Source organism: Zeus faber (genome assembly GCF_960531495.2).
Source record: "Zeus faber genome assembly, chromosome: 11".
NCBI classification, from domain to species: Eukaryota; Metazoa; Chordata; class Actinopteri; order Zeiformes; family Zeidae; genus Zeus; species Zeus faber.
The window spans coordinates 12,795,677-12,822,804 of NC_137205.1; the positions used below are offsets into that span (position 1 = coordinate 12,795,677).

At 47.1% G+C, this 27,128-nt stretch overlaps 1 protein-coding gene across 1 annotated transcript; it reads right to left on the bottom strand.

Moving 5' to 3' along the window:
* Nucleotides 1–4,491: 4,491 nt before the first annotated feature.
* On the bottom strand, nt 4,492–25,336 carry wizb (WIZ zinc finger b). Its single transcript, XM_080009596.1, has 18 exons — nt 25,118–25,336; nt 24,433–24,616; nt 23,971–24,172; nt 23,531–23,606; nt 23,131–23,279; nt 21,502–23,037; nt 20,609–21,037; nt 20,211–20,438; nt 19,953–20,090; nt 17,446–17,607; nt 14,717–15,304; nt 14,110–14,562; nt 12,968–13,486; nt 12,226–12,807; nt 11,927–12,138; nt 9,037–9,352; nt 8,796–8,961; nt 4,492–8,418 (listed from the first exon to the last, which is right to left on the bottom strand). The coding sequence occupies exons 2-18, from the start codon at nt 24,538–24,540 to the stop codon at nt 7,953–7,955; spliced, it is 6,330 nt and encodes a 2,109-aa protein (XP_079865722.1). The 5' UTR covers nt 24,541–24,616; nt 25,118–25,336; the 3' UTR covers nt 4,492–7,952.
* Between the last annotated feature and the right edge of the window lie 1,792 nt (nt 25,337–27,128).

The window sequence follows — 27,128 nt, forward strand, 5'->3', positions numbered from 1 at the left end:
GAAGAGTAAATGTAAATTAAGTTTAAGAACTTCATTATTTCCTCAGGAGTATAGTACCCTTTAGAGGGTATACAAATTCAACAAAATATAAATACAAAATATAACATCGAAGGACATATACATACAAGAAATATATCCACACAAGGAAAATACAGGCAGCATAAATATTGCTGTTGAAAATGCAAATTATTCAAATTATTCTTTTATGCTCATGCCATATGTGATAGATTAGCCATTTATATTTATGACACATTCCCACAAATCCTGGAATGTCGCCCTCATTGAACTTCAACCTTATTGAAAAATTAATGTATCTCAAAATGGGGAGATTTCCTGCGAAAGCATCACTGCCATGTGTACAAACGAATTGTTTACAAATGCTGCTATTTCCAAATGTTCAGCAAGCACCAAATGTCACCAGAAGGATGATACTCTGGAATGCAATCGGCTTCAAACATTGTGACGTCGTTGTTGGACGACACACAGCTTTGTGGTTGGATAACATTTCGGCTTCGTCGGTCAACTTAGTTTGGGTTATATAATGTTGTTTACCCAACACGAGGATCGAATTTCAGCGGAAGGAGACTGTTGAGGGTTAAAAATAAATAAACAGGTTCTTCCTCACAAGAACATTTTCCACACACTTCAGTTCTTGATAATCTGCAGAATACTTTGACGGGGGGTGACTCTTTTCCACTTCAAAATGGAGAGTCCATTTCTCATTTACATGAACATCAACATTTAAAAAAAGAGCCTTATAGAACAGCGGCATTCAAATTGTGGGGCCCGACCGCCTAGTGGAGGAAATGAAAGAGAAAAAAGTAGAAAAGTAGGCCTTGAATATATATTTAAACACAAATTTCAATTTCAATTTCATGAAATATGTTTATTTAAAGTTGCTTAATCGAAGGGGTTGTTATTTTCATTGGTTCAGGGAAAATCATAGTTTGATCATATTTTAATTTATCATCATTATTTGTTTTCATTATACTTTTATTTTTTTCATTATTTGTGCACATCTCTGCATCTGTTAGCCTGTGTGAATTGGCAATGAAAACCACAAAGGAATGTAACTGTACGACCTGGTTTACTATAAACTATGTTAGTTTGCGCATGACAAATTTTATATTTGTAGTATTAGGGAGGGTAGGTGTCAAGTCCTCGAAATCCGAAGGAGGGGGCCTCGGCATAGAAGAATATAGAACAATTGATTTCACATCCTTGTCTAACTATTTTAAACCCCTTTCACACACGTTGTCTATCCCTGAAATGCTCCGGAGCTTTTCTTGCATGGGGTCATGTGTGAATGGGAGCAGGGATTGATATTCCGGGAAATCTGTACTGGCAATTTCCCACCTCAAGACCTAATAACATTCCCGGTAAAATGCCGGTATGGCTGTATTGTGAATGGAAGCTTATATTGTGGTCTCTCTCCCTCGTTCTCTCTCTCTCTCTCTCTCTCTCTCTCTCTCTCTCTCTCTCTCTCTCTCTCTCTCTCTCTCTCTCTCTCTCTCTCCCTCTCTCTCTCTCTCTCTCTCTCAGTGGAAGGAAGCAGCCTTTTCCACTCACCTCCTCCTGATCAAGTCCAGCCAAAACCATTCGCCACGGGGTGAGTGACCCCGTCTCGTTTCCACTTAAAAGTCCTTAAAAGTCAGCTCTGCTTCCCCATCTCTTAATTTATTTTTACTTTGCAGCTGATGGGAACTGTCCTGAACCATCAGGGAACGAGCGAAGTTGACATCCCTGTCACCGCAATATAGACGCTGTATCAAACCCTGTATCAGGCTCAATATTTCACAAAAAAACAACAAAGCACAACGGTCTAAAATAGTGTGAAAAAGCTCGTCAAAGATCTGCTGAGACGGAGCTCCCATTTGAGCATGGAGGGTTTTTGATTTATGAATATTATTGAAAATTGGATTCAACATTTGCATTTGAGCCCCCGGTGGGCGTGCTTAAAAGAAGTCTCCAGGTGCAGCCGTGTTGGTGTGACAGTAAAAACCAGAATGCAGCCACAGAAACAACCCAGACTGTGAAAACTGCCAGAAATGGCAGCTGACGACCATCTGTGGCAATAAAATAACTCGGCCAAATCCAAAGAAATGCGGGCCTGTTTTGTTTTGTTTTGTTTTGTTATCACATATGACAATCAAATGACAATAAATAATGAAATAACACAGCACAAGGGTTGAACGTGCTCAAGATGCACACTGTATGATTTTCCACGAAAAACGATGATCAAAGAGGGAGGCTTATGTCTTTTGAGCGTAGTAGCGCTGGTTTTATGTCTGTATTGAGTGGCACTTATCCTCAGCATGAAGATAATTAATAAATTAGTAATGCTAAAAGGAAGCAGTAAATGGACGCTTAGTGTCCTGTAGCGCCAAACTAAATTACAGAGACCTTTTCAGAGGCCAAAACGGAGCCGAGAATGCTCCGTTTTTTATGCAACACAACGAATGGAAGTCAATGTGGAGCACCTGGCCCTTGGGGGAGGGTTGATGGGAAGTTTTTCCTCCGTGGAACAGCTTTTTTTGGGGGGGAGGAGGAGAGTAAGTTCTGAACTGCAAGGGACACATGGTGCCCAGTTCAGTTGAGTTCTGCTCTTCGATGCTGCCAACATCTCTGTTCCAAACCCCCCTGTTCTTTTCCACTGGGCCAATGACCGAGAGAGAGAAGGAGAGAGAGAGAGAGGGAGGGAGGGAGACGACAGAAAGAACGTAGGCAAGAAAGAAAGAAAGAAAGAACTAACGATAGAAAAATGAAAGAAAGAGAGTAACAAAGAAGAAGAAACGAAGATAGAGAGAAAGAATGAAATAAAAAAACGACAGAATGAAAGCAATAAGGAAAGAAGGAGAGAAAGAAGAAACAACGAACAAAAACGGTCAGATGTGAATAGAGAGAGATGATTAAGACAGAAATAAAGGAAGAAAGATTTTTTTTTTAAATAATAAATAAATAAATACAAATTAAATTAAAAATAAAGAAAAAGTGAATACGAAAGAAAAAAGTAATAACAAATAAACAAAAAGGTAAATAATAAAAAGAGAGAGAAAAATCAAGACAGAAAGAAAGAAAAGAAAGTTAGAAATAAATAACGACAGAAAGAAAGAAAGACGGACGGACGGACGGACGGACGGACGGACAGACAGACAGACAGACAGACAGACAGACAGACAGACAGACAGACAGACAGACAGACAGACAGAATGAAAGAAAGAAAGAAAGAATATAAAAATAATTGTTTGATCAACAAGTATTCGTTAAAGGTACAAATTATGTAACCTCTGCCGCTCGGGGTCTCTCAATCAAGCAATAGCAAACAAGATGGCGTGCGATGACGTCAGAAGTGGCGTATCCTGGGAGTTGTAGTCTTCATTTGTCACGTGCGCGCCGTGCGGGGACTGTTTCTGCGACGGAACGCGCAGAAAACCGCAATAAATAACGGTTCTGCCTCAAACAGTACTTATTAAAGTAATACAAACGGCAACGGAGTAGAAAAAAAAATCGTTTTGAAAAAAAGTTACGTCGAGACCTCTGACGCCACATCCGGTGTTACCCGCGTTGCCCCGGAAGTTATGGGGTTAAGGGCCGTAGACGCCATGACAGACGCCTCGATGAAACGGTCCGTTACCAACATCGACATGACGTTAAAATAAGGGATTTCTCTGGGTTTGAAAATTGTTGGAAACATTCGGGATGTAGTGTAGGCACACAACTCAACATAATGTGTAACGTAGGTCTCGTCTTTTTTCAGGCATTTTAATGCGGAAGGGTTACATATTGTACCTTTCCACCACTGCTTGTTAATGACAAAGATTTCTCCATATTACATACACCAGATACCAATACTGGTTAGTGATTAAAGGCGTTTGCGAGTATTGACGAGTCATTTACATGATTAAATCGCATTCTATTGAGAAATATAATAAAACAATATATTGTAATATATTAGAAAAAAACACAAGTTATTGCCGCTGTATATTGGAACATATGTTAGAAATATATTGTTTTGACACATCACTATGTGTTTCTGAATACGCTTTGCCGCTGATATTTTAATAGCCAGGACTTCTACTCTGTGCGGTAAGTGCTGGAGGTAAGTTAAGGTAAGTTTCATTAAGAAGGATTTCAATGGATATTTAAGACGACACAGACAATTCATTATATTATATAATTATAGAACCCAGAATCGCGATTTGGGGCGCCGCGTATGTGGAACTTGAACATGAACTTGTACTCTCGAAGTACGCTCATGTTTGGTTAAATGTAAATTGGGAGGGGACGCCTGATCACTGTTAAGTTGGTAATAACAGGTCGCAAGCTTCACCAAGGTCAACCAACCCCCCGCCGCCCCCACGCCTGCCCTCTCCAAGGCGTGTGAGTGCATTCCCACATCTCTACACACCATCAGTGGTATTCAACCTGCGGGCCCCGCCCTTGGAATCCCCCCCGGAGTTGGCCGCAGAGGGAGCAAGCAAAAATGAAAAATTTAAAAAGACAAAGAAAAGGCCTTTAATGTATATTTTGAGCACTAACTTGACATGACTAATTACATTTCATGGAATATGTTTATTGAGAGTTTCTAAATCTAAAAGGATAATAGTTTGATTAAAAACACATTGGGAGAGGGTGCACAGGGAATATTGTTGATGACGGGGAGGGGCAGGGGGAGAGAGAGGGGTTGTTATTTTCATTTCAAATAATAGAATTTGTTCATATTTTAATTTACTTTCATTGTTTGTTTTAAAATTGTTGTGCGCCTTTCTGCCTTGCACCTTCACCTTTCGGCATCAAGTCCTTGAAATCCCAGGAAGGGGGGTGCTCTACAAAAATAAGTTTGAATACCTACATTGCTCTACATGATGAAAAATAACGCTTAAACCTTGTCTCCCCCCTCTGGCCAAAACATAGAATGTCACAAAGAAAGAGCGATAGGCTGAGTTACAAATTCTCCCCCATCATTAAAAACCGGTTAAAACCTCGACCAAACACGCACGCACCGGTTGGCATCACTCAACAAGACAAACAAATCAGCGTCGGAAATTGAAATCACATTTATTGTTTGCTCGGGAGCTGAAACACATTAACCCTGACCCTTCGCGTACAGACCAGCCCTGTCCTTTTGTCATCTCTCTTTCGCTCTCTCATCATTGGGTACCGCCTATGTTTTATCTTTTAAACAAACCCATGCACTCTCACCGACACACACACACACACACACACACACACACACACACACACCGCGGCCAGTTAAGACAAGCCGGGTGGACAGACGTTGACATGTCCAGGAAATCCTAAAAAGGGAGCTCCAATGCACCAGCAAAGGTCCCCTTTAAGGCCTGTTTGTTTTTGTTTGTTTGTTGGTTGTTGTTGATTTTTTGTTTTTTTTAGTCCCTTTAACCGGGACATTACAATCACATTTCACGTTCTCTCAACTGTTAAAATCTCTCAGTCCGCGTCGTCTCCCCTCTCCCGCAACATTCTCACCAGCACCAATAATGTCCCAGCTTAAGAGAAAACTGACTAACCAACTAACGGATGTTAAGTAAAAAAAAATAAAAATACTCAAAAAAGATTCACCGTCCAGGACTGCAAATACAGAAATGCACAATGAAGAAGAAAATAAAAAATACATAGCATCGATGGTTGAAATCAAGATCACTTTTTTTTTTCTTCCTTGTAACTAGCTTGCTAATAAAACCGCTGATAGCTCTATTAGCGTCAACAGTTCGATTTAAGTACATGTAGTTATATAGTATTTACCTATTCTCCCAAAAAAAGAGTGTGTGTGAGTGTGTGTGTGTGTGAGTGTGTGTGTGTGTGGGGGGGGGGTTATTATCTGGATCAAACAGTCAAGCTTCAAATGTAGTTGTTGGTGGGAATAGACGTTGAAAGTTCGTCCCGGAGGTGGCAGAGGTGGACCCTAAAAGTTACTGCTTCAGTTTCAAAGTTGATTAAAAACGCACTCTGAAGCAATGTAGAAAAACATCCACCCGGGGGGGGCGAGGGGGAAGCTTTGTCAGGGACGCTGGAGCTGCTTCCATGTGGAACTGGAACGTCTGAGGTCATGCGTCTGAGGTCACGCGGATAAATGAATGAATGAAGGGGCCCCCCCGGTGGCTTGTTTTTGTTTTTACTTTTTTTTTTCTTTCCCCCCCGAGAGCCCTGCTGAGAAATCAAGTTTGGTTTTCGAGTGTCCATGTTTTAACTCTGTGTGTGTTTGTGTGTGTCCCCCTCCCCCCAGTTCAAGTAGTTTGACGCTCCGCCCCCGTCCCGTCCGTCGGCCGCTGTGCTGAGATTCCTGCGTGACGACCTCCGCTGTAAACAGTCGCTGCGGAGGCGAGACATGAAGTAAACAGACTCTTTGGCACGTCCTCGCGGAGCGGCGGACGCAGAAGTCCTGATCCCACCCAACACGGACTGACTCCCCCCCCCGGATCCAGCGCGCTGTCGGCTAAGGAGAGGTCTTTACGCGATGCGGCGTCTCACTCTTCGAAAGCGGGGAATAAATATACACATTATGCAGACTGTACCCATACACACACACACACACACACGCGCGCACACACACACACACACACACGCGCACACGCACGCATGCTCACGCAGGCAGGCACACACACACACACACACACACACACACACACACACACACACACACACACACACTGTGCACGGTAACCTTTTTCCAAACATTGCAAAGTTCTCGCTTTAGTCTCAAACGCACCAACTTACCACATTCAGATGTGTAATAAATAAATAAAAATGATTCGTTACATTGAAAAGGCAGGAGTAAATGGCATCACTTTGAATGGAAAATATAAAAAAATAAGGTTTGAACTGGGTCACGTTAAAATGTTAAAACGTTTTCTTAAAAGCCTCCTGTCCGTAAAGGACAGTTTAAAAAGGGGGGGGGGGGGGTCACATGCTGCTACAACATGATGGCAGCCCTATATATGCTTTATCACAGCAAAGTAGAGAGTAAAAACATCATAATATGCAAAATGAAATACTATTAATGGCACGATTATCTGGGGGCGGGATTCTTTTAAAAATTGTTTTTAAGGATTTGATTGTTTACAAATGTGTGCGTATAAAGATATTAATAGATTAGGTGCTTTCCACTACATTCAAGCAACAGGAGTAATTTAGGGACAGTAAATTGTGTCACCGCTATGTTATAAAGTGAGTGGGGGGGTAAAGGGTTTTCCCTTTTACGGTGTGCGTCCACATCTCACTCCCTTTACGAATCAGGATTAACCTTTGTCAGTTTGGCCCCATGCCACGGGCATTAAGGTAAGTGCTCAGCGACATTGTCTCAAATCGAAAGTGCCGTGTCAAATTTTTTTTTTTTCTTCTTTTTCTAAAGTGTTATTTTGTACTTGTTTAAAGTCTCTACATGGGAGACTGGCTTGATTATATAGATTTGAATGTGTGATTTAAAACCTCATGTCTTATGAATGACCTTTTTGGTGACAGGCTGAGGCCAGAGCCACCCTTTGTGCTCTTGCTAAAGCGCTAATAGTGGGAATTGGGGCCAAGTGTCGCCACCGTTCCCAGTCATGCACGGTTTGAAAACAGGTTTACATTTAACCCCTAAACTCAACAGTGGCGACAGTTCCTTCGACATCTGGACATTCAGTATAAACGAGGCAAAACAAAGAGTCCTACCCTCCTTAGACAGTTGCCATTACGACCCGACTCTGGCCCGCGGATGATGATCGGGGATGGAAACAGAACTTTAGTAACTTTTCTTGCAGCTTTTTTTAGTCTAGAAAGCTGCATCGAAGGTGCTTGGGGGGCTCAGAGACGTTGCCTTAGGGAGAGCGGGCCCCTCCTCAAAACACTCTGTGAAGGCCAAAGGAAAGAAACAGAAGGAAGAAAAGGCATAGGAAAGGCAATAATGTGGCAAAACACAAAAACATAACAGGCAGGACGACAGCGAGTGTTTACACGGCCTGGGTGGCGACGGGGACGGGGGAGGGGGCGGGGGTGGGAGTCTGAGCAGGGGGAGTGGCAGCCGGCTCGGGCGCCTCCCCTATGACCGTCGTCACCTGCTGGGTGGTGACTGTCGGCGCGCCCTCCTCGGCCGGAGGCGTAGGAGAGCGGCTGCTGGGAGGGGGTGCCGCTGTACCGGTCGGGGGGGAGGTGGTGGGGGTGGTGAGAATGGGTGTTGTCGAGGTGGTACTGGAGGTAGAGACGGAGGCTGGGGCCGGGGCCGGGGCCGGGGCCGGGGCCGGAGCCGGGGAAGAGGCATCGACCAAGGGGGAGGCCCGGCCGGCAAGCTCGCTGGAGGTGGCGTCGGCCCCGGGTGCGGCCGGCTTATCGTAGTTCATTTTGAGAATGTGCTGCTGGAGGTGCCGGATCCAGTCCTCCTGGACCGACAGAGGCCCGTGGAACTCCACCTCGCAGAACCTGGAATACAGAGACCGTATTGAGTGTAATAAAACTCTGCAGCGCCAAAAAAGAAACGCATAAGGAATAGATTTTCGTAAAAATGAGGCCGCCTCAAAAGAACTTCTGTTGAAACATTTGTGCTGCAGCAAACTCAGCTCCCATTTATGTTGGCTGCCAAACCCAAACAGTTTGCTTTTCTCAATATAGCGCATTAGCAAACTAAAAGTAGAGAGCTGCCTGGGGATTAAGGGACTATTTAAAACTCACCCAGACAGCTGACATATTACAGTTGTCTCAAACTCCTTTATGCTGGAGATACAGTCCAAAAATGTATGCCACACTCTCATATCAAGGCTGTGTCGGGTCCCATTTGGCTTCACAGTGGAATCTCTCACCGGCACTTCAGGGTGTAGAGCTTCCCCACCAGTTTGACCAGTGGGTAGCTGGGCGGCTTGGGCACCAGGGATGGGATGGTGCCGGTGCGGGTCGCTTTCGGGGGGCCGCTATCCCTCTCTGCTCCCTCCAGGAAAGACGGCTGCTTGAGCGGCCGTCGCTCAAAGCCTATGACCAAAAGCAAATAGATGAGGTAAATGAGGTAAAAACATGGACGAGTCAGAAAACACTAACTCCACGGACCTCTGGGTAGGCGGACGTTCAGCTCGCTGCGTGCGACCTGGGCTTGCAGCGGGAGCGCGCCAAGCTGACGCGCCGGGCTCGGGCTGCTGTGGCCAGTCTTGGCGAGGGGCGCGAAGAGGTCGGCACGGGCCTCGCCCTCTGCAGACCTGGAAGACGGCCGACCTGCGAGCTCCTGGCTGACGGGCCGGGCCAAACTCAGAGCCATGGTGGACCACTGGGAGGAAGAGGAGGAAGAGGAAGAGGAGGAGGCCTTCAGGTTCGATATGGAGAGCTTGTGGTCCGAGTCCGTGAGCAGGGAGAAATGGGAGAAGCTCTTCTGGAGGGACAAGGGGGGTGGGGGCAGATTCTGATGTGAGCATACTGTATTAAATGTACCGAAATAGAAGAACACTGGCCAATGCTTCCTGAGAATGCTGTCGTTCACCACATGGTTTCTGTGTCTACAGTTGATGGAATCCTGCAGTCTATCCATCACACTCTGCTGGCGTAAGAAAACGCCTGTGAGATAACAAGGACGTTCAAAAAGGAAATCTATTCTATATTTGTGTCACATCACAGCATAGGAGAAGAGGGGCTGGCGGTGATGCAAATATACCTGAGGTAATTCAGGAGGGAACAAAAGAAAAGAAGAGGAAAAAAAAAGAAGAAGAGAAACAGGACATTTTCTCCAATTTATCTGAAGATGAAACATAATCTGTCGGGCTCACTGGTTGCCATGGCAACTATCTAGTCAATTGCCGAGTTGTTCTGGCATCTGTCCCCGCCGTGATATTCACTAGGTGTAAAAAGGAGCGGGCTCTGCAATGAGGCTCCGAGCCGCGAGACAGGGCGTCCGGGGCTTTTTTTTTTTTTTACGCACAAAATGTCTATCGAGATGCCAGCAGACGCAGTTTAAATCAGAGAGGTTTGAGGTCTGCTCGAGTTGAGGTGCTCGGGGCTGGAAGCGAGAGAGGGATAAAGGTACAGTAATGGTATCTTTTCTGCAAGGTCAAAGTGTCTTGTACGGAACATATACAGGCTTACCCCTGTGGGCGGCAACACATTTTTATATATATAGAAATAGGATTTTTTTCCCCTCCATATTTTCCCAGTTCATTTAATATAAGAACAAATAAATATGACCGAAAAACAAGATTAACACCAAGATAAAAAAAAACGCAAGAGCAAATCAGATGTTAACATTCATGAGTCAAATGAAGAAATCAACACTCAAATGTGAAAACTAATGTCGAAAATGAAAACACAAAGGTGCAATGTCCAATTTAACGTCCGTTTTTCCGAGAAAGATTCCTGTCGCTTTCAGAATGTCTAATAATTTGTCAAGGAAACGTGGGTTTTTATCAGAGTCACTGTCTTTTTCAATTTGTTTCGTGGACCGTAGTTGACGGCTTACACTGACTACAACGGCATGTTTTAAAGTCAGTATCCTTTTCCCTGTCATGGCGGAATTTGGAGATAATGGCAGGTTGCACTATTTCACGCTTCGCTTTTTGCTCTGGCAGTGGCAGCGATAAACAGGGCATCTAGGGCTACGTACTCACTACAGGCAAAAGTGGCCCAAATCAGATTTTTTTGCTCATATGTGACTCAGATCAGTTTTTTCACAACAGTGTGAACAGCACAAATCACATGGAGTCTGATCTTTTCAATTTGAATTTGGGCCACTTTCATGTGTGGTGCTCAATCAGATACAGGTCTGATTTTCTTCAGTCTGAACAGTCAAATCGGAATTTATGCGACTTTTATCTAGAACAGGGGTTCTCAACCTTTTTATAAATCATGGACTGGACAGCAGCGCACAAAATGTTCACGAACGTCCCCGTTATGCACAGAGGAAAATAAATACATTAAATACATCTACAATAATTTTTTTTTTTTTTAAGTACCCCTCTGTTTTCCCGAAACTCGGAATTCCACCCCTGACTTTCGGAACCAGCGAGCAGAGCAAGGCACACAGCGCCACCCGCCACAGTTAAGCAGCGCATACAGTGTGGGGAGGGAAGATAAATAATAGATAGATAAATAGATAAATAGATAAATAGACCGACCCGACGAGGTGGCACCCACGCTCGCCTCATTTGAATAGCACATGATCTAAAATACTGTGTGTGTGTGTGTGTGTGTGTGTGTGTCCCCTCTGAGGGAGCCATCTGGGCGCAATTTGCGCACATTGTGTTTTTATTTTAACAGTTGTTTTTTTTTGACAAAATGTCCTTATTGAAGGAAACTTGTTGCGTGTGAAGTCTTTGTTACTTCTGCGAATGTGGGTCAGTTCAGGACCGTGACCCCTTCACACCCCCATGTGATATCAGCCCCATTTGAAAAATAATGTTAAAAAAAAAAATCTGATCCGAGCAATAAATACCAATTTAGCACTAAGTGTTGAGTTTGTAGATTGTTGGGGGGCAAGTGGTACAGGAAAGGTTTCATACTGATGAAGAATTTATTCATGTTAAGAATCTATGATTGATGGTGTAGCTCCAGCTTGTTTTGAGGCTTTGAATGCATTGATAGGTCATCATAGCATGGTAAATTGAAATTGTGGTTCCTGCATTTTGGATTGTTGCCACGTATAATGTGGCCTGTGAGAATGTGTTCACTGCGGTGGAGGAACTACAGAACCGACAGGCAAGTCAATTAGGAAATGGTGGGCGTTCCACGTTGTCTAAATAAAATAGCCTTACATGGTCAGGGGATTTTGGAGCTGATAGAGGAATTCAAGTGTGCTAAGGTGGGTTTAGAAAGGACCTTGAGTCCAGGGCCGCGTAGGTTGTGGCTGCCACACCGCTTGCGAGAGCAGGGACATAATCGAAAACCAAATTCAGTCATTCAAGTTGAGTGCAAAAGAATGAACTGCGGTGAAAATAAACTAGGATGCCATTCCCGTCACCTTTTTGTGGGTGGAGCGGTTGCCCTGCATGTAGCTCCGGTGCATCTCCACCACCTTCTGAGGCCGACTGCGCATCCAGGCGCTCAGCGTCTCGATAGGGGACCCATTCACACACCACTCAGTCACTCCAAACTGCCTCAGGTGGGCGCGCGCGTGGCTAGCCAGAGCCTTGCGGTTCTCAAAGTAGAACCCGCACAGCTCACAGCTGGCATCTAGTGGGAGAAAGGGAATAGAATCAATTGGAATTTGTATTCATTGTAAAATAAAAAATATATATATATCAGTAGTCGTTATCATACCCTGGTGTGTCGCTCCGTGCTTGTCCGGGGAAGACTTCCTCTTGAAGGAGAAATCGTGCGGTAGGGGCGGGAAGGTCTTGAGGTTGTGGGGAGACGACTGATGTGTGTCCGATGAGTGGATCACTTCAGGCAGAGGTCTCTTCCCCAGCTGCGACACCCTGAAAAACTTCCCCGCGGGCGGCACGGCAGATGGGCCCACCACCCCTAAGCTCTGCTTGTGGAGCCTGGACCCCGAGTGTAGCAGATTCAGGGGGGATTTACGGAATTTGGGGGACTGGTATCCCGAAACGCCCGGTCCCTCCGAGCTGCCCGGGCGTCCTGGCTTCTCCCACGCAGGGCTGGCCGCTCCCTGCCTAGACTCCTTCTTCACCCCCGCGGTTAACGGAGAGGAGGCGCCCCCCCCCCTCTTGTGCATGATCTCCCGCAGCGTGTCGATGGGGGAGCCGTTGACCGACCACTCCGTGATGCCCATCTGGCGCAGGTGCGAGCGGGCGTGGCTGGAGAGGCCCTTGCGGTTCTCAAAGTACTCCCCGCAGAACTCGCATTGGATATCCCTCGTTGGCTCCACTTCATGCGACACGGCTGAGAGATGAAGGAAGGAAGAACATTTTTTATTTTGCAGTTACGACATAGAGAGGATACAAAACTTGGATACAAGTCTCAAGATTTGGATGAGACTCCACCTGTAGAATATGAAATATTCTAATAGGCCAATACGAGAGAGCTTTGATTGCAAACCTACCCAAGTTGAGGGGGAACGCGTTGTCGGAGCTCCTCCAGCTGCAATTCAGAGGTTCAGAGGGCAGTCCTCCAGAGGCGCCCACAGCTCCTGGCACGGTGACCTCCAGCTGCATGGGCTCAGGCTTCAGCTTGAGGATCAGCCCGCCAGAGGGGGAGGAGGAGGAGGTGGGTGCGGCAGAGCTCGTCTTGCACGACGCGGGCTCTGGGCTGGAGGGACGCGCAAAGGCGAAGGGGAGGCGACCAAGGAGTCTGGCGGAGGACGGGGAAGAGGAGGCCGTCAGAGGGGAGCGAGGGGGCCCAGGGGAGGATGGAGGTGGGGTCTTACGGGGTTTGAGGGGGAGGGCGCAGGGCAGACCTCGTCTGGTGATGATCTCCCGCAGTGTGTCGATGGGGGAGCCGTTCACCGACCATTCCGTGATGCCCATCTGACGCAGGTGCGAGCGGGCGTGGCTGGAGAGACCCTTGCGATTCTCAAAATACTCCCCGCAGAATTCGCAGCCGATCTCCTTTGGAGGTTCGCCTGAATGATTGTACGCAAATTATACTAGACTGAATAAAAGAGATCAACTATTTCATAAAAAAGATAAAAGTGACCGCATGACCCTCAGCACTGTCACTTAAAGGACCAGTGTGTAGGATTTAGAGGCATCTAGCGGAACAGACTTGGCAGAAATGGAATATAATATTCATAAGAATGTTTTAATTAGTGTATAATCCCATGAAAATAAGAATTGTTGTTTCGCTACCTTAGAATGAGCCATTTATACCTACATAGGGAGCGGGTACTCTTCCACGGAGCCAGCCATGTTGCTACGCCAAGTTTCTACAGTGGTCCAGAACGGACAAACCAAACATTGGCTCTGGAGAGGGCCTTTTGAGTCTTTCGCGTGTTTCGCGGTCAATGCAGGTTCTCCTACACGCTTGGAAGGGGAGGGTGAGGGGAGGGGTATTCAGTTGGTTGCAATCTGCAACCTCACCGCCAGATGCCACTAAATCGTACACACCGGTCGTTTAAATTGTGTTGCCTTGACTGAAAGGCATTTTGTAACATTGTCTAAGAGAAGCAATAGATAAGTGAAGAATGATACCAGTTAACGCATAATGACTGAAAATGTGCTAAAAACACTCAGATATTAAACTCACTGTGTGGAAGGGCCATGAGCTCCCCACTACTCAGGCGGAAGACCTGCATTGAGGACTTTGGACGCTTGGTTGGAGGGCCAAGCAGAGAGGAGACGGAGGAGGAGGAGGTAGCTTTGGATGAAGACCCGACCCCTACGGTGGACACCTTGTAGAGGCGGGGCGAAGACGTTGAGGAGGTGGGGGTCAGAAAGGATCGCTTTTGGGGTGACAGCGAAGCTGTGAGGCCTTGGGGTTCAGCAGGACTGTCAGGCTGTAGTACACTGGCTTTGTGCTTGAAGTCGTCCGTGTGGATGAGTTGGTTCAGCAGATCAATGGGAGAGCCCTTGGATTCGGAGTACTCCACACCAAAGTGTCGCAGGTGAGCCCGTGCGTGGCTTGACAGGCCCTTTCGTGTCTCAAACCAGGCACCACAGAGCTGGCATATGATGTCCTTGTTGGGGTCGACCTCCAATGCTGCGTGCACATTGCCGGGAGAGACCAAAACTAATTCAACCGTGATACAGGGATTACAAAAATGGTAACAATTAGAATACAATTTTTATTTTTCTCATGCTTGATATACAAATTGTTGTAAGAGGTAGACAACATTTGAAGCAGTTTCACTTACTGAGGTTGAGAGGAGCATCTGTCTCCTGTGGTGCCCAGAAAGGTTTGGTGGTTGTGATGGTGGAGGGAGCAGAGAGACTCGAAGTTAAGCTTTTCATGCCCCCGGCCTTGTGCTCAGGGGAGCGCAGAGGGGAAGACACAGGCAGCAGCGATGATATGGGGGCTTTCCTCACGACCGAGGATGAGGAGGGGGAGCTGGAACGAACCGTGGCTGAGGAGGGTGGAGACGCCCCTGGGGAGGGAGTCGGGGTTGAGGACAAAGACGGTGCTGCGGCTTTGACCGCTTTAGCCAGGATGGAAAGCGGAATTGGTTTCTCCTCATAGTCCATGTCGTCAAAGTCCGGGTCCTCTCCTTGGATGGGAGAGGTCCTGCGAGAGGGTTCCTTGGCCGGGGAGGTCGGTCGGTCGTCCGAGGTGAACTGTCCGTCCAGGCAGCGCTCCTTGGCGATCTGATAGAGGAGGTCGATGGGTGCCCCGCTGCTCTCCGAGACCCCGATGCCCAGCTGGCGTAGGTGGGAGCGGGCGTGGCTGGACAGGCCCCGCCTTGTCTCAAAGTGGACACCGCACACCTTGCACTTCAAGTTAGGGACTGCAGCGGAGAGCACAGAGGACCATAGTGAGGGAGACTACTGGACTACTTTAAATTTTCATAATACTAAATATAATACATTTATGCATATGGTATGGTATGAAATGTTCAGTTGTAAGTTTACAGTGTAACCAATGGTTTTTTTTGTTCATAAAGTATCATTAAAAACGGCTCTTCTTTTTCATTCAACAACGGTTTTTGTCTTATACAGTATGTTACCTCCCATCTACTGTATGCCTAGACAGAGGATCATAACACAGCGCTTCAAAGTACTTCATAGAATAAAAGACAAGAATAAATATATAAAACAAGACACAATATGAATTTGACCGAGCAAAAAGAAGATTTTAAAATGGCATGAAATACACACTCACTGAGAACTTTATTAGGAACATCTGTACACCTACTTACTCATGCAATTATACAATCAACCAATTGTGTGGCAGCAGCGCAATGCATAAAAACATTCAGATACGGGTCAGCAGCTTCAGTTAATGTTCACATCAACCACCAGAATGGGAAAAAATGTGATATCAGTGTTTTCGACCATGGCATTGTTGGTGCCAGACAGGCTGGTTTGAGTATTTCTGTAACTGCTGATCTCCTGGGATTTTCACACACAACAGTCTCTAGAGTTTACTCAGAATGGTGGGATGAACAAAAAACATCCAGTGAGCGGCAGTTCTGTGGAAGGAAAGTCCTTGTTGATGAGAGAGGTCAACGGAGAATGGCCAGACTGGTTTGAGCTGACAGCAAGGCTATGGTAACTCAGATAACCACTCTGTACAATTGTGGTGGGCAGAAAAACATCTCTGAATGCCCGACACATTTAACCTTGAGGCGGATGGGCTACAACAGCAGAAGACCACGTTGGGTTCCCCTTCTGTCAACCATGGACAGAAAGCTGAGGCTGCAGTGGGCACAGGCTCACCAAAACTGGACAGTTCGAAGACTGGAAAAACTAGTCTGGTCTGATCAGTCTCGATTTCTGCTGAGGTACACAGATGGTAGGGTCAGAATTGTGCACCAACAGCATGAATCCATGGACCCAACCTGCCAACAGTACAGGCTGGTGGCGGTGGTATAGTAGTGTGGGGATTTTTTTCTTGGCACACTTTGAGCCTGTTAATGCCAATCAATCATCGCTAGAATGCCACAGCCTATTTGAGTATTTTTGCTGACCATGTGCATCCCTTCATGGCCACAATTTACCATCTTCTAATGGCTACTTCCAGCATGATCATGCACCATGTGACAAAGCAGAAGTCGTCTCAAACTGGTTTCATGACCATGACAATGAGTTCAGTGTTCATCAGTTTCCTTCCCAGTCACCTGATCTGAATCCAATAGAACACCTTTGGTACACATGTGATAGAACGGCAGATTCGCAGCATGAATGTGCGGCTGACAAATCTGCAGGAATTGCGTGATGCAATCATATCAACATGGACAAGAATCTCAAAGGAATGTTTCCAACATCTTGTGAAATCCATGCCAAGAAGAACTGAGGCTGTTTTGAGAGCAATGAGAGGTCCTACCCAGTATTAGTATAGTGTCCCTTATAAAGTGCTCAGTGAGTCTCTGTGTAATTAAATAAGACTACAAAAGATAATAAGCATCATATAAATTAATGTAAGAGGCAGGCAATAGTTCACATAAACAGCAGTTTTCAGCAGGTATCTTGTTCCAGGCCCTAGAGCCGGAGTCCTACAGGAACGGTCGCCTTTAGTTCTCTCGATGATCAGACTCCATATTGTGAGACTTACTATCTCCCGGTTAGTTCTTTCAAGTTGAAACACTCGGAACAGCTTGCCACCACAACAACAGCTGGCTGGAGGTCTTACAGCCACACATTTGTTGCCTCAGCGCAAAAGTCCAACGATTCCACAGTGAAAACAGACTTAATTTACCTTTTTTGTATCTAGGTGAGCATCCAGCTTGCAGTGACATGAGCAAGCCCTTTACAGCCGCCTGCCTGCCTTGCCTCTCAGAACCCCCGCCACCACCACCACCACCACCACCACCACCCGGGAGAGAACCCTCTCTCGCGCCAAGTGTCGCCTTTGACATGGTCAGCTCAACCGCCCCCCCACCCTGCCCCTTGTCAGCATTCTGCGGAGAACTTCCCGCGTCTCACTCACCCTTGGCGTCCGCATCCTCCTTGGGAGAGAGGCTGCCTCTGTTCGCGCTGAATAGCCCTTTCCTCCTCGGGCTGGAGCTCACACCGTCCAGACCTGCAACCCGCTGCTGCTGCTGCTCCTCCTCCTGCGCCGCCTCTTCTACTCCCTCATCACTACCCAAAACTGTGAAAACACCAAATCCACCCCAGTGTCATTTTTTTTTTTTCTTCCAGCCAAGCCAATGTGATCTCTATGCTAAGGATGTCAAAATCACTGAGGTCCAGATTCATATGAATGACCATTGTGCCAGAAGAAAAGATATGCATGCTTCCATTTTTTTATTTATTACAGTCTAAAATAATATTCAATAACTATTTACTCCTTTTAAGCTCATGATACAGTCAGCCTTGTTAATACTGGTTATAATACTCCTAATAATAGCGCATAACACTAGAGCGCATAAGTAAGAATCCACACGGAATAAATTAAAGTGCGGAAAGCCCGATTCATGTAAAGAAAATGCACTATTGGAAGAAACAAACATGGCAGGCGGGGAGAGGCGCTGCATTCCTGGGACAAAAGTGCCATTTTCTGCGACAAATCGGTAAATCAAAAGAGACGTGCAGACAGACAATGCTGTGTGTCTGGTGGGCGGCACTACTTCATCTGCTGCCTGTGGAGGAGCGACAGCTCGCACCACTTGCCGGGATTAAGACCATCCGGAATATAATGTAAAAAAAAAAAATGTAAATACGTTTATTTTCATAAGCCGCGACAAAGTTTCCAAACGACAAGGTTCGTCTCGGTTTCGCAGACGCTACTGTTAAAACCGTTTGGTTGTTCGAACGATTTTGTTTTCCCACCCGGTGCACAGTATATGTACAGTACATTTTTTTTTTGTTTCGATATACTGTATACGGTATGCGTGCAAACTTGCACAAATTACACATTTTTTTGACGGTGTGGATTGTTGATGCAGAGGTTTTATTTTTCCTTCTTTTTTTTTTATTTTAGTGTTTATTATATATTGCCAATATTTCCATTTTAAGGTGTGTTGTATACCGCCAGGTTTTGATTCGTAGTACTTTGTTCATTTTTCCTATTGCTTCGACGTGAGCTGTCGTAACAACGCGATCACGCTCCGGGGGTGAATAACCTACCTATCTATACTTTGAAAACGCTGACCCGGATTGACTTCCTTTCCGGATTAAGTTATAACAGTAACATTATTGGTACTAATCACTTCGCCTCAGACTGCTTTGCTGACGGATCAATTCCAACCCCCCCCCCAAAAAAAAAACAACAACACATCCACGACCATTGACTTGGAAGCACAGCGCGTACTCCATCAAAGAGAGAGAGAGAGAGAGAGAGAGAGAGGGGGGGAAAAAAATCAAAAGGAAAGTAAAATGGCGAGGACTGGAGGGGGGGTGGGGTGGGAGACTGTAGGTAATTTTGGAGATCCTGCAGCACTGGTGAGAGTGCACGTCATTCCAGACGCGCACGGTAAATCTCAACAGTATTCCGACAACTGTAATATAACTACGGGAGGGGACAAAAAAAAACAAACAACAAACCCCTCAACAACAACAACAACAACAACAACAACAACCGGAACAACCACGGAACGATATCTCTCCCTCGCGCACAATGGCAAACGCGCGAGACAATGACAGTTCTTCTCGGCGTGGACGTCACGAGCTACCTGGCGCCGATCACCGTTAAGACTTTTTTTTTGGGGGGGGGGGGGGGGGGGGGTGGAGGAGGAGGTGGAGGAGGAGGGGGTTTTAATCTTCCCCGCGGGCGCCCTAACGTGTCCGGATACTGCCAAATCGACGCATAAAGCCACGCGCACCGCGGCGCCCGTGGCTTGAACACGAGCGCGACGCGGGAAACCGGGGGGGGGGGGGGGGGGGGGGGGGGGGGGGACTCGCGCGGCGCAACTCACCGGTCGGCAGCCGCAGTGCATCGGACTCCCGACAGCCGAAGCCAGACGCTTCCTCCGCTATTGTTTGGGTCTGCGGGGAGGTGGAAGCAGCCATTTTGCCCCCATACGCACCGCCAGAGCTAAGGCGTGACCAATCGAGTGGAGGCGGGAGGTTGGGGATGAACGCGCCGAGTGCCACATCAACCGCACGCACGCACGCACGCACGCACGCGCGCACACACACACACACACACACACACACACAGGTCGGGGCATCGGCGGGCTCTCTCACGAAACAGGAAGCCCAAACACTGGGATCCCAGTAGTGAACTTATCCCAACACCCTCGGGAAGTCTTCCATTTAAAGTTCAGTGTGAGTAAGAAGAGCCAGCTGCTCTGGTCCTAGTCTAGCCTAGTCCCATATCTAGTCCTATCTACTACTACTACTTGAGTTGCTTTTACAACCACGGCAAACCATCTATAACTGTGTTACAACAACCAGAATGCTCAGCTTCGCGCCCAGCGAACAGGATCAACTCTGTCTACTACCACTGCACTCCGCGCTACCACTATGAGAATCTATCGATAAGCGGTCACGTACCTGACCGCGGCTCCTCAGCTCCATCGTCACCCTTCCAAGTTGCGGGGAGTGCGAGGGGTTTCAATTTAGGACGCGCGGCGGCCGCCCTCCTCTCCCTCATTGTCTCCCCTCCCATCGCCTCTTCTGGGATTTCCTCCTCTTCCCGATCCGTTTCGTCGTCCTCCTCCTCCTCCTCCTCCTCCCCGTCCTCCTCCTCCTCCTCCTCCTCCTCCCCGTCCTCCTCCTCCTCCTCCCCCCCGTCCTCCGCGCCGCCCGCGCCCTGCGAGTCAGGGCTCCGGGGGGGAGCGGTGGGGATGACGAGGTCCGGCCGGCTGGAGAACAGCTCCCGCAGTATGTGGATCGGCGAGATGGTCACGTCCCAGTTGGTGATGCCAAAGTCTCGGAGGTGCGCCCTGGCGTGGCTGGACAGGCCCGCCCGGGTGTCGAAGCCGGCGCTGCAGAACTCGCAGCGCATCACGCTGAACGTGTCCGGGTCAAAGTTGGCCACTGTGGGGGGCGACGGGGAACAAGCTGAAGTTTAGACGTCTGCCGGAAATTGTAAAATCTAACATGCATAGTTCCCTGTTGCAGCCCCATTCTATTTGTACATACTGTGTCCCCCTATACAAATATAAATATACAGGATATTTCACGACAGAGCCCCACGTTGTTCTGACCTTTCTTCTTTTTCTTCTGATAAGAAAACCTCTTCTCAATAGCGTTGACCTCCTCGGCGGATATGAAGTGACGCACATTGTAGCTCACGCCCACCCTGTTCAGGTGGCCCCTCACGTGATTGGCCAGTCCGATGCCGTTGTGAAATCGATCGGGGCAGTAGGGGCATTTCCTCTCCACGCTCTTCAGGCTTCTGCCCTCCGCATCGACCTCATCCCCATCCTCGTCCAGGAAGCCCTGCGCCAGGAAGAGTCGCATCTGCTCCTCATCGACGTCGTCGTCATCGTCGTCGTCGTCGCTGTCGTTCGCCGAGGAGGCAGCGGTAATCCGGCTGCTCCTCCTCAGAAAAGACAAACTCCCTTCTTTCTCCGCTTCCTGCCCGTCTCCCTCTGTCCCGAACGTCTCAAGAGGATGCGATGATGGAGAGTCATCTAGGAGGAAAAGGAAAAATGGAAGTTGGGTTATCAGAAAACGCTATTAAATTTGGCATGTAATCTCCTGAAACTTGCTGAAATCAATATATGCATATTGATCGCTAATTGGAGGAGAAACTTTGAAAAAAATACACATTTTAGCATTCAAGCTTTTATGAGTACTATCGTAGAGCTTCGCAATTGAGCGTTGAGACATGAACGCGTCTGAATCAAGATAGAAATACAATTTGTAACTTTTGCTACACTGTTATCATGACTTGGGAATTCAACATCATTCAATTAAACAGCAGGTATGTCATTAAAAGTGTCACATTTGTTTAATCCTGGATTCTCCTTTATTATGCTACTAATATTCTGCCATTCAGTCTAACCTAGCGGGGATGCTGCCGCTGTGAGTTTCAACTTATCAGGCGAGTCAGTTTGTTTTTGGTCCAAGTCCTCGTCGAGGTCTTCGCTCTGACCTTTGTGTCGCTCATCAAGGCCCTCGAGAAGATTGTTGCTGTCTAATGTGGGGTGAGGCAGCGACACTTCAGTCCAATGTTTTCCTTGTGCATTGGCTGTCTTGTTCCCAATACATTTCAACACCAGCTCCTTAGTCGGGCGGGCTGCAGCATCGCTTGGCGCCTGAGGTGTGGGGATGCCGTCGTCGATGGCAGCGAGCCGTCGCTTGTTTTTTCCCTTGGGAGAACTGGACCTTGACTGCAGGTTCATCTCCTTGGGCAAAGGTCCACTGGTTGAGGCCTTTTCTGGGTGAGCCAGGTTGTGGTGTTCCCTTAATACAGTCTGACTGGGGGCCAGAAAGGCACAATAATGACAGGCCAGGGAAGATCCTGAACAAGGGGTTAGGGAGTCAGCCTCCAAAGGAAACTGAATGCTTGGCAGCGGGCGCCGTGGCGCAGGTTTTTTTCTGTTGTGGGTCTTTGCATGATTAGCCATTGCCTGGGAGGTCCTTGTGCTGAAGTTACATGTTGGACAGATGAAGCGCCGGCGGTGAACAGGGACAGCCCTGGACCGAGGGGGGGCTGGAAGCGATGCGGGTATAGAGTCTCTGCCTAGAACCGAGACTGGGTCTGAGTCCACTTTAGAACCTGGAACTGGGTTTGAAGTTCGACTGGTGACTATGTCTGGGTTTAAACCTTTATCTGGAGTTGAGACCGGGCCTGTCTCTTGCACCACACCCGAGTCTGAACTTAGAGTCTCCATCGCATTACTGTCCACCTTCTGCAACTCCTCCACCTTCCCGATTCCAGTGTCATTCAGTTTCCCAATCTCTTCCAGGATCTTCTCTCTGGACTCCTGGTGCTTCCTGTGGTGATCTGCCAGTGCTAGTTGGTTTGGCAGGTTCCATCCACACTCTGCACATAGAAAAGAGCCAAGGTCCTTCCTCCCTCCCGCTGAACCCCCTTGACAGTGCTCAGCCATGTGCTCCTGCAGGTGAACCTGCTTCTTAAAGTAAATGCTACATTCCACGCAGGTAAAAATGTCTGGGTTGGGATCTGCCTCATCCTTGACTCTCCCGTCTCCTTCTTCTCCCACATTTTTGTCTTCCGTCTCCAACAGTTCTTCTGCTCCTTCCCCCTGGAAGCTCATATCGTTAAAGTCATAGACCCCTACGTCGCCTCCTCGCTGTGTGTGATCCGGGGCGTCTAACTTTTTAGAAGCTGCTCTTCCGCGCCTTGTTGCTGGTGGTGCTCTGCCCGGACCAGAGAAGGGCCTGACTACGGGCCTCTTCCTCTTCTGCCGCTGGACGAAAGTGCAGGGAGCCCACGACACTGGTCTGGGACTGTCAGCATCAGAGTCTCCAGGGAAGGTGTACACATCATTGGCAGGCTCCTTGGTGTCTTTTACCATTTTCTTTTTCATTCCCTCACTATTTCTGTCTTCCTCCTCCTCCTCCTCGTCATCCTCATTTTCTATTTGGCACCCTTCCTTTGGTTTAACTTTGGACAGAAACAGCTCAGCACTGTTCCTTACATTCCAGACTTTGCTGTCTGCCACTGTGAAGAGAAAATAAATGTATTATTAATGAGTGCAGCCTTTTTAAATGTGACGTGAGGGGAGTTTTTTTGTTCCTTCCTGATTGTGCTTACATTTCGTTGGACTGAGCTGAGATGCATTTGGCTCTCCTGCCTTTGTGCTCCTATCATTTTGGTCATGGGCCTCAAAAGGGCTGGATTTGTCGCCCTCATTGGGTAAGTGTTGCTCTATTGCAGATGCTTCATCACTCCCACCATCAAGTCTAAGGAAAACAGAGCAGAAGAAATAAAAATTGTGAATGTGTCAGCAGAGCCTGCGGTCATTTCGGCATTCTTAAGTGGAGGGTCAACAACTTTCTGAAACCTTTTTTTTTTTACACAAGAGCAACATATTTCTTTATAGACCACAATGATTGCAACCCAACGGACTTAGATGTCTATCTTTCTGTATTTGGATTTTGTCGTTTTTTTCCTTACTGCTTAGCGTGTGCTCTCCTTCCTCCTTTCCTCTCACCTGATTGTGGAAGAAGGGGATCCGGGGCTGTGAGCAGCCAGACCATGAGGGTTAGAAAAGTGCTGTAGCTCCTCCTCTGACACACAGCAGCACACAAGACACACAACGGGAACATCACTTCACATCTCTGCTACTCACATTTAAACTCCACAAATGAAGTCAGTAGAAAAGATTACAGAGGGGAGAGTGAGCGTGTGAGAGAGAGAGCATTATGACTACAAGCAGACTTGATAACATTTAAAAACAATACCCAAATGACAACAATAGCACAGTAAAAGGGCATTATGTGGCCAAAAAATATGCTGCCGCCTTCCGGTAAATTTCTTACCACCTAACCGTTGGATTTTTGAAAATAGTTTGTAGTAATGTGTTATTCCCCAGCCCTGCGTTTCTACACCAGTAACAAGCATGTTACATGTTTCCAGATAGTAGTGAGTTACCATCTAGTGTTTCCTTTTCCGAGTCAGAGTCCCAGGTGAGGGAGGAGGGGAAGGCTGAGGGCCTGAACGGCCTCTGTGCGCTCCTCCCTGGGTCTGCACCGAGCAGCGGACCCCCGGTCTGCTCCAAGCAGTCATCTCCGGACCCGACCCATGGACTTTTGTGAGTCATCAGCTCCTCGATCACATTTGAAGCGCATGGAGCCTGGTGGCAATCGTTTTCGAAAATTTAAAAAGTAAAAATAAAAATTGTGTTGTTGGTGACAATAAAAGTGGCACGCAGACTGAATGAGTTGCAAAATATTTACATTCCCTGATTATTGCTTATTATCCGTCAAATGAGAATATTCATTCCGATGGGGATGCCATTGAGATGGCAGATGACAGATCTGTGTTTTCTTTCAGATGACAACGATACGGCACCAGTAACAATGCCTGAGCCACACCTTGAATTTCTGATCTTACCTGTAAGGTGTGGTTGAGGCTGGTGGGGTCAGCGGAGTCATCTAATGTTTGGAAGGCTGGGGGCCCATAGATGGTCCCTGGGGTGAGGGGGGTCCCCTCTGGCTCCATGGTCCCCAGAGCACCTTATGGAGTCCCACAACTGGGCACTTTGCCTACATTGTGCAGCGCTTGCTATTTCTGATCTCTGGAAAATCCACATGCACAAACAGGGTTAGAAGTGTAATGTCTATTACTTCAATACAGTAGGATAGCATATAATACTGTCACTATGTCAACAAATATTATCAATTAGGTGTCAAAAGTAATCACATCAGAGAAAAATAGTCTTTGGAATTCTTCAGAATCCGGAATGTGCCTGGGACAGTTTCTTCCGAAAGCACTTTCTTTCGGACTATCTGACCTATTTTCCACCCCTACAGTCTCTGGTGTCAAACTGAAATGGTCGCCCAAATGGTTACATAAATAAGTGGCCTTACATCCAGGCCCATGTCCTCGTCTCCTGCTCTAGAAAAATGCTGGTGCACACCAAGGTGTCCCGGGAGCAAAAGCCTGGTCTTTAATTCAGAGGACGTGGCTCAGATCGATCCGATCCGTCAGCTGACCGTTTCCACAATGCGGACACGCACCGTGCATTTTAGCAGCTACTGCCCCACAAACGCTGTTTCTGTTGTTATTAAATACTCACTGGAGACGGCCTGGCTGGCGGATCGCGGGGACGAAAAGTGTGCTATTCAAGCGCCGTGCGTCATTACGGAAGAACGCCCGCACGAGCCTCCTTGACGATCCACACGAACGGGGGGTCTCTGGATGTCCTCTCCCGGTGGGTCCGTGCGTCTGCTGCTCAGGTTTTCGCACGGATCTCCCGCGGATGCCAGCCACAGGACTCCATGTTATTCGGCTTGCAGTCACGCCATTGCTGCGTACGTAACGTCGATGGGAGGGGAGGGCAGAGTTTTCGGGGAAGCGCCGCGGACCAACTTCTCGTTAAAAGTTTGCGCACAGTTCTGTTTTTTTTTTAATCTTTTTCTTTGGTGCATTTATTGCTTCCGATCTTTCAGAATGTTGAGCAGATTTGCGTCATGGTGTCCGTCCGTCTGTCTCCCCGCCCCCCCGATGCAAACATAAACACCTTGGCTTGACAGACCTGTGATCTGGTCAAATAGTTAAAACAGGTGGAACGTGTTTTATTATGGCTTATGCAAGGCCCATCCCTTTTACACGTACGGAATCCTAAATGCAGTCTTTTTATTGTGTTGGGTTGCCTTGGTGATCACCCACCTTTATGATGGAGTGCAGTTTATTTGTATTAAGTTAGTATCTGACTGAATTATTAAAGATGATTTTTGTAATGCATCGCTATAATAATGTCCATAAACGCCCTGTTACTACCAGTTGTTTTATGGTAATTCGGCGCACTCTAGTGGCCTGGAACGATTTTGTTATTAAATTAAAGTGGTAATCCGTAGGAATAATAATAAAAAAAATAAATCTAGAATACACTTTAAAAGAAACAGACATTCACTGATTTACATTATGCATGTGCTATTCTACCTACCGTTGCCATTGTTGGTGGCGGGGTCCGCCTTTCTCGGTAAGTGGCGTAGGTAGTTGTGGTCATTAAACTGTCGATATGGATGAAAATTCACAGAAATAGAACAGCAGAAAAAAAAAATTGAGGATGAAAACCAAAGAAATTAAAAATCAATTGATCAAAGGACGGCACACTTTCGAGAAAGGAAAGTGACAGTCTGAAGCCCCTTTCCCACTTGCACTGAAAGACGTAAATCTACCGGCAATGTTCCGTATTGGCGTCATGTGGGAAAGGGATCCGGTCTCAATGTTGTGTAAAAGTCGTTCCGTAAATTTCCCCGCTCTTGAAATAGTACAAGTGTGTCAGAATGGAAGCAGTAACATTTCCGTGAAGTATGGGTGGAGCCTAATCCAAATAAAGCCCAAATAGTGTGCTTTCACGAATATTTATTTCGCACAAATATTTTAAAAATGATTTGCTTTCGGGAATAAAAAAAAAACATTCTTGGATCAAGTCCGATCTGAACAGTGAAGCTCGGCTGCAAAGACCAGAAACTGAAACACGTCCAGTCGCTCAGGAGACAGGTCTTCATATTCTTAAACGTTTTATTCTTTTTCTTCATAAAAATGGCACTCAGATCCTGGACGTGTTTTTTACAGTTAGAAGTGCCGTGCGAGAACATCGGGCCGCACCGCCGCGCGGAACAGAGCCGGAGGGAGCGAGCGGACAGGGAGAGGGAGAACAGGTGGAGACCGTTCATTCTCCAGAGGCAGAGAGTGTAGGACAGGTTGAAAATGATGATTTAATAACTTTGGGTTTTGGGTTATTGTGTCTGGGGACGGGGGCTCTGTCCTCCTTCTGTCAGCGGAGGGAAGAGTCCGTGGTGGGGGGGGCGAAGCTCTGGTCTAAAAAAACGACTGTTGCCAAGTCCCGTGTGATATTAGACACCGCTCATGCAAAACATTATGTTATGTATCTGTAACAGTCATCTATGTGGGAACAGACTCCATACAGACTTTCTCCCAGGCCAATGTGTGAATGATTACCTCCTGCCTTTGCTGGATATTTTTTATCCAGTAATGTAAAAGACTCTATGTAGGAAAGTAGCTTTAGAGCGAAGCTGAGGGTAAACCGGGATGTTGATATTGGAATTCTGGGACCCACC